This window comes from Pollachius pollachius (assembly GCF_949987615.1).
Source record: "Pollachius pollachius genome assembly, chromosome: 8".
Taxonomy (NCBI): Eukaryota; Metazoa; Chordata; class Actinopteri; order Gadiformes; family Gadidae; genus Pollachius; species Pollachius pollachius.
Genome location: NC_136941.1, coordinates 5147273 through 5154481, shown reverse-complemented (window position 1 = coordinate 5154481; position 7209 = coordinate 5147273). Strand labels below are relative to the sequence as shown.

Sequence of the window (7209 nt, the reverse complement as noted above, 5' to 3'; positions counted from 1 at the left end):
AACAAATGATGCCTGCGCCGGGATTAAACAGGAGCTGTGGTCGGATAACAACAAACAATAACAGAATGTGTCCGCGGCGGTGGACATGCGGCTCTTAAAATGTAATCTAAAAAACGTTTCCTCTTGGCTCAGTGTTGTCCTGATGACCGTGCGCGCCCGTGCGTGTGTGTGTGTGTGTGTGCGTGTGCGTGTGTGTGTGTGCGTGTGTGTGTGTGTGTGTGTGTGTGGCATCCAAGGGGGGCGGCCGCCGACGGCAGCGGAATCACCCGAATCGCCGACGGCCGCCCCGGCCCGGATTACCAGCGGCGTGTGGCCGAATCCGTGTTCCACCCGCGGGGCTTTAGAGGCGCATGCATGGCGGGGCGTAAGCCTCTTATTATCCTCACCCGTGGGCAGCTTGTCGCGGTGCTCCGTGAGCCACGCAAACAGCTTGGCGAAGCGGCAGCTGCACTCCCAGGGGTTCCCCTCCAGGCGCAGCGTCCGCAGGGAGGCCAGGGGCTCCAGGGCGCCCACGTCCAGGTCCGCCAGCCCGTTCCTCTCCAGCCCCAGCTCCCGCAGCGAGGTGAGGCCCTGGAAGGCGTGGCGCCCCACCGCGCTCAGGTAGGGGTTGTCCCCCAGCCGCAGCTTGATCAGGCTCCGGGACTCCCCGAAGGACCCCGAGGGGATCTCCGTCAGGTTGTTGCTGCCCAGGTCCAGGAAGACCAGCCTGGAGAAGGGCGTGCTGAGCGTGCCGGGCTCCAGCTGGGACAGGGAGTTGTTCCTCAGGTCCAGGTACACCAGGTCGCTGTAGAGCAGCAGGAAGTCCGACGGGATCCAGGAGATCCAGTTGTTGGCCAGCAGCAGGCGGCGCACGTTGAGGGGGAAGGGGCCCGGGAGGTGGGTGAGGGCGCGGCCGGAGCAGTCCACGGTGTGGTGGTCCGGGCAGAGGCACCTGGGGGGGCACGTGTAGCCCCTGGACAGCATGGTGGAGTAGAGCAGGGCGAGGATGGTCTGCAGCCGGGTGATGCATGGGTACATTGTTGGGGGGGAGGGGGGGAGAGGCCAGAGGGGGAGGGAGGGAAAGGGGGGGGGGGGGGGAGGAGGAGGGGGGTGTCTACGCCTGGGGGGCTGGCGGGGGGGTCATCTGAACATGGATGGCTTCCAGGGAGGGCGTCGAGTTCAGAGGAAGAGGAGGGAGGGAAGAAAACGCGAAGCTCGACTCTGAAGACTCCCTCTCCGGCTCTCTCTCTCTCTCTCTAGCCCCTCGCTCTCTCTTAGTCTCCCAGTGCCAACATCACTTCCTGTTTACACCCCAGCCGCGAAACGGCGGCCGTCAGACAGCGGTGAGGGAGAGATGCGCGTGACTGGATGACGAAGATGATGTGGCGTTTCCTGCAGATCACAGCAGCACCGATCGGTCTGGATAGATCAGCCCCGCCGGCTCTGACTAGATAGGAGGAATAACAGAGAGAGAGAGAGAGAGAGAGAGAGAGAGAGAGAGAGAGAGAGAGAGAGAGAGAGGACCAGAGTTAGAGAGAGAGAGAGAGAGACAAAGAGAGAGAGAGAGAGAGAGAGAGAGAGAGAGAGAGAGAGAGAGAGAGGACCAGAGTTAGAGAGAGAGAGAGAGAGAGAGACAGAGAGAGAGAGAGAGAGAGAGAGAGAGAGAGAGAGGACCAGAGTTAGAGAGAGAGAGAGAGAGAGACAGAGAGAGAGAGAGAGAGAGAGAGAGAGAGAGAGAGAGAGGACCAGAGTTAGAGAGAGAGAGAGAGAGAGACAAAGAGAGAGAGAGAGAGAGAGAGAGAGAGAGAGAGAGAGAGAGAGAGGACCAGAGTTAGAGAGAGAGGATTAACATGTAAACACAAACCACCACTAACGACTGTCATGTGGGGGGTGGCTGGGGAGTGTGTGTACGTGTTTGTGTTTGAGTGTGTGTGCGTGTGTGTGCGTGCGCGCGTGTGTGCGTGCGCGCGTGTGTGCGTGTGTGTGCTTGCGTGCATGTGCATTGTGAATTTCAATTGGCAGACGGTTGTGTATGTGCTCACGTGTGCGCGTGTGTACCGACTTTGCAGGGAGGGTCTTCTGCAGACGCGTTCATCAGCCCCAAGATCTGGGGGAGCAGATCAGGCGAAGCCCAGACCTCCAGCCTGACCAAAGTAGAGGAAAAAATGATTCAGCACGTACTCTCCTCTTTTAGCTGAGACGGAGGAGTAGGATTCACACGCCAATAACAATAACAATGACCACAATAATAACAGCCTTCAACATTCAAAAGGTTTGGTACAATTATTTGGTTATTTGCCTCTCGGGACTCACGTATGATGTGATGATACACGGCCAGCAGCATTTTAAGAATATGGATTCCTCAGTCCTTCCCAGTGCTCTGAAATAGAAAAAAATCCTCCTTCGTTGCGCCTCTTCCTCCTTTCTATCTCCGTCTTTGGTTTGTCGCGTGTGATGCACGACTCCTCACCGGACGGCGCACGAGGAATCGGGGTCAGAGGGGGTGTTCCATCCGAGGGCTGTTACCATGACGACACATGGACCGTACCGTACCGACCGTAAGGCGGGTGTGTGTGTGTGTGTGTGTGTGTGTGTGTGTGTGTGTGTGTGTGTGTGTGTGTGTGCGTGCGTGTATGTGTGTGCATGCGTGTATGTGGTTGCGTGTTTGAGTGCGTGTGTGTGATGAGACAGTATAGGCTAATAGCGCACTGTTGCACGCGGGAAATGCCCTGTGAGCGTCTTCATCGCCGCGAGGAGAAGCCGCTGAGGCTCCGCGGCGCGCGCTCAGCTACGCACCTTTTAATCCACGTGTTGGCGTTCTGCAACAAGCTGATCACGACACCGCCGCGCTCCATGTGAACAGTCCCAAAAAATCGCTGAAAACTGGGAGCGGTCAAAAGAATCACTGAAAAGGATAGACCTAAATTAAAATTGATTTATTTTTTATTCAGGTCTATCCTGTCACCGGGAGGATCATCATGTAAGATATTACAGTAAACTCCCAGTATTTTGTTATTTAGATCAAACCCTTTTTGCAATTGTATGGTATTTTGAGCCACGTGTCCAATTCAATTTAATGTTGTTATGTGTTTTATGCGTACGTAGGCTACGTGTGTACGTTTAAGACTGGCGGCTCTAACACTTGATAAGTTTCATTGAATATTTGTTTCCATTCTATTTATATTGTATTCTCCGTTGCTGTCTCTGCAGTGCGTGGCGGACGGTAGGTTCTACTGCCCTCTGCTGTTCAGCGTTTGAACTGCAGGGAACACCCGGTTTGGATAATTAAACTCGTTGACAAACAGTTTTTGCAAAATTTTATATAAATAATAACATCCATAAATTGTGTCAAACATTGCTTGTACGAATGTGATACATACTATTCAAGAAAAAGCCACAGCTATTAAATGCCATCATTACTTTTTTATTGAAGACAATTGCTACAAAATGTTTTTTTTTGTGTATTTTCGCTTGTCATATCTTGTTTTCTTTTTAAAAATAGACAAATACAAGTATTACAAATAATTATAATTCAGAGGGATACAGTCAAATATACATGGCGTTCTATACACATTAAAAAAAATCCTCAAACATACAATATCGTATAAGATCACAGTGGTAAGGATTGAGAAAAAAGAAGCTGAGTGTTTTCATTTTTTACTTATTTTTAGTTTTTGATGTGTGCGTGACACTTTAGCGCCTACCAAATCGACCCCTGTCCCGTTTATAATCCACGTGTTCCTGGATTGGAATGGTCCAAATGTCTGTATTATCGAGGGGGATATATAACATACAGGACGTAATCCACCATAGCCCCACCAGGGTACAAAACTAAGGGTGTTGGGAAAGGAGTGCAGTTAGACTGACATCAGACAGGGGTGTGTGTCTGTGTGTGTGTGAGTGTGGGTATGAATTCGTGTGTGTGTGTGTGTGTGTGTGTGTGTGTGTGTGTGTATGTGTGTCTGTGTGTGTCTGCTTGTGCGTATGCGTATGATTGTGTATCTGTGTGTGTGTGTGTGTGAGTATGTGCGCATGTGTCTGCGTGTGTCTGTGTGTGAATGTATGTGTGTGTGCGTCTGTGTGTGTGTGTAGGAGAGTGATAGCATACATCGATTGACCTTTGTTTACACATCAATAAGTTATAAAAGCCCATACTGTGGGGTTCTGTCTGTACAATGAAACGAACACAGTGTACTGCTGCAGGGAGTGGGGGTCGGAGGGGTGCTACGTTATAGTATCACGTAGCGTGAGAGAGTGATCTGGGTGTAAATATTCCATGTGTCATCCAGCCATTTCACCTCAAGAGAATAGAGACGTTTGGGGAGACTGACGTGTACGTAAATATGACTGGCATGTTTAATTCTTCGTATGACATTTTTTTAGGGACAAATTGACATAATCCAATCTCATTTGATGTGGGGAGAATGAGATTAAGAATAGTATTCGAGTAGCCCCACTTTATGGTCGGAATACATGAGTGGGTGATCATAATGATGATGTAGCAGTTAATGTTAAGAAAGCATTGAGAAATAAAATACAATTTGTGAAACTGGGGAGGTTTCTTGCACTTTCACATATTACTTCAGTCATCTGGACCATGGTCATGGCTCATGCAATTCAAGAATTCATAAATGATATCCACTGTTAGCAGCGACTACCATTTTATCTCTCGGTGCCTTTTACATTCAGTACCATCCAATTGGGGGAGGAAAAATAGATTGGATATGAAATTATCTTTAAGGTTTTGATTGGGGCATTTAGACGTCATTGGTCATATTCAAATAAGGGCTTATAGACATGAAAGGTGTGCCTCAATGGCTAAATCATGAATACATTGTAATTGCAAAATTGCATTACATTGACATTGTGATATGATAACGTATTTCATGATAATAAAAAACGGAAGAAGATGCTAGTACCCTTTCAGGGTTTAAAACCCACCATTTGGTGTACAGTATCATGGATGGGGGTTGACTCTGGCTAGGCTCACACATGAATTGTGCTATTAGTACAACATGAAAGCCCCATGCCAAAGTCGGACATTTTGTACAGCTAATCCCTTCATCTATATACAGTGTACTACGTACACATCCTACAGTCCCTTTGTATTGTCAAATATACATACAGTAGTACAACAAACCACAAATAGTACTAAAAGTCACACAGAAAACAAAACAAATCAAAAACAAATTGGATTTCTTATTAAAGTGCAGTGTTTCAGCAAGAACCTTCTGAATCGGTTGTGGGGCTAATTTGGGGACATTACAGGTTTTGTTCATTTGTGCAATTAAAAATGGCCGCTGGCTTCACACACAAGACATGTTCCATGAGAAAGAGACGACTCGATAAAAATGGACTGGAAGAAGTGTTCCAAAAGTAAAAGCCTCACTGTAAAAACCAGGGCATCGTATAATCCTATTTAACAAAATATACAGAAGAGTGTCACAAATAACCAATTATTTCTGATTCAACTAATCAGAATAAAAAGGTATCTGTCTCCTACCTTGTTAGACTATTGGTTAGTTGGTGGTACTAACAACAAACTATTACAGGTCTTGGATATGTTGAGTGGTGCAATCCTATTTTTTGTCAAATTTTCTTAGTAATTTCACAAGTTTTTTTTATTTTATTATCAACACGTTTGATTGCTTTGGTTGAAAGCATAACCCAGTGTCATTTTTATAACTTCAGCGCATTGGGAACACCAGACCAGAACAAAATATATTTGTCAAATAACATCCACCCTTTCAGTGTTAGTTGTTCTTTATAAGGTGGTGGGAGTGTATTTAAAGGTAAACTAAAAGTAGAAAAACGTTTTCTCTTACAAAGGACGGTGTGGTCAGTCAGTTAAAAATATAGAAAGTGTGAATTTGAGAACACGAAGACCTCGTCAAAATGGGTTCACAGTTGAGTTCCTACTCACCCGACGATTTCATGCATCTTACTCCAAATTCTTCCGTTCCTTCTTTCACCAGCTAAGACATCAGTGGCTCTCTGTCCTTCCTCGATAAAGGCAATCACGTCTCAGAGCAACGTTAAGGGGAAGCAGGACAGTGAGAGGCATGAACGGGCCATTTTCAACCCCTCAAATCAGCCATGAATAGCTAGAATGGGCAATAAAGGAGGACAAGATGCTGCATATTTAAGGTGGCTCTTCCTGGTTACACTGGGTGAAACAGAGACTTGGCAGTGGATTGAAAAAATATTATTCAGCTTTTCCCTCAAATAGGACTTTGGCACACATTTTACACCCTGACATTTACAGAAAAAAATGTCCACTCTTATGATTTCATTGTTCACATTTGTCAAGGTAAAAACTAAGCGATAGAACACACTCTGCTAAGACCCCGTCTATCAGAAGAGGGAATCGCTTTTACATATCCACATAATTACAAAGTAGGATCCGGGGGCTCAAACGGTACAGTAGAGCTGTAACTCTGCGCAGCTAATACCACATTTCACAGACCAGTAGACTAAATGATTCCAGATAACTGTCCAACTGTCTTCCACCACCAACACACGTAACACCAACGCCATGATTGGCTTTCATTCCCTTTTAGTGTAGAACAAGGAAAACATGAAGTCACTTTTGTTAATAAATTAATAAAAAACAAACAACAATGGGTAGTGAGCGATGAGCTTTGGTTGAGGCCCAGACCGTCATGTATAAAAACTAAATACTGGAAGATAGGTCGTTTCAAGCTGAAAACAAAGAGTTGGAAGAGTTGGGAAAAGAGTTAAAGAAGAATCCAAACTTTGGTGGTTTCTAGGTTTTTCTGGGAAGTGTGTGTGTGTGTGTGGTTGCGTGTGTGTGTGTGTGTGTGCGTGCCTTGCCCGCATGCATGTGTATATGTGTATGTGTGTTTATGTGTGCGTGTATATGTGTATGTGTGTAAATGTGTGTTTGTTTATATATGTATGTGTTTTCGGAGGTCTGGCATCAGAGCGACCGGCGTGGTTCCTCCGAGGACACGGGGTCCGGCTGGGCTTGGGGGGCCGCGGCAGTCAGACCTCCAGGGAGGAGGTCAGAGCTCCAGGGAGGGGGTCAGACCTCCAGGGAGGTGATTAGACCTCCAGGGAGGAGGTCAGAGCTCCAGGGAGGTGATCAGACCTCCAGGGAGGAGGTCAGAGCTCCAGGCAGGGGGGCAGACCTCCAGGGAGGGGGGCAGACCTCCAGGGAGGAGGTCAGAGCTCCAGGGAGGGGATCAGAGCTCCAGGGAGGAGGTCAGA

General features: G+C 47.5%; 1 protein-coding gene across 1 annotated transcript in view; it reads right to left on the bottom strand.

Moving 5' to 3' along the window:
- Positions 1 to 1017, bottom strand: part of LOC307078916 (leucine-rich repeat-containing protein 38-like) — a gene marked incomplete at both ends in the record, with an annotated part of 3666 nt that extends 2649 nt beyond the window's left edge. The window contains one exon of the mRNA XM_079740935.1: positions 387 to 1017. Within this exon, the coding sequence (XP_079597061.1) occupies positions 387 to 1017 (631 nt within the window). The remainder of the gene's footprint in view (positions 1 to 386) is intronic.
- Between the last annotated feature and the right edge of the window lie 6192 nt (positions 1018 to 7209).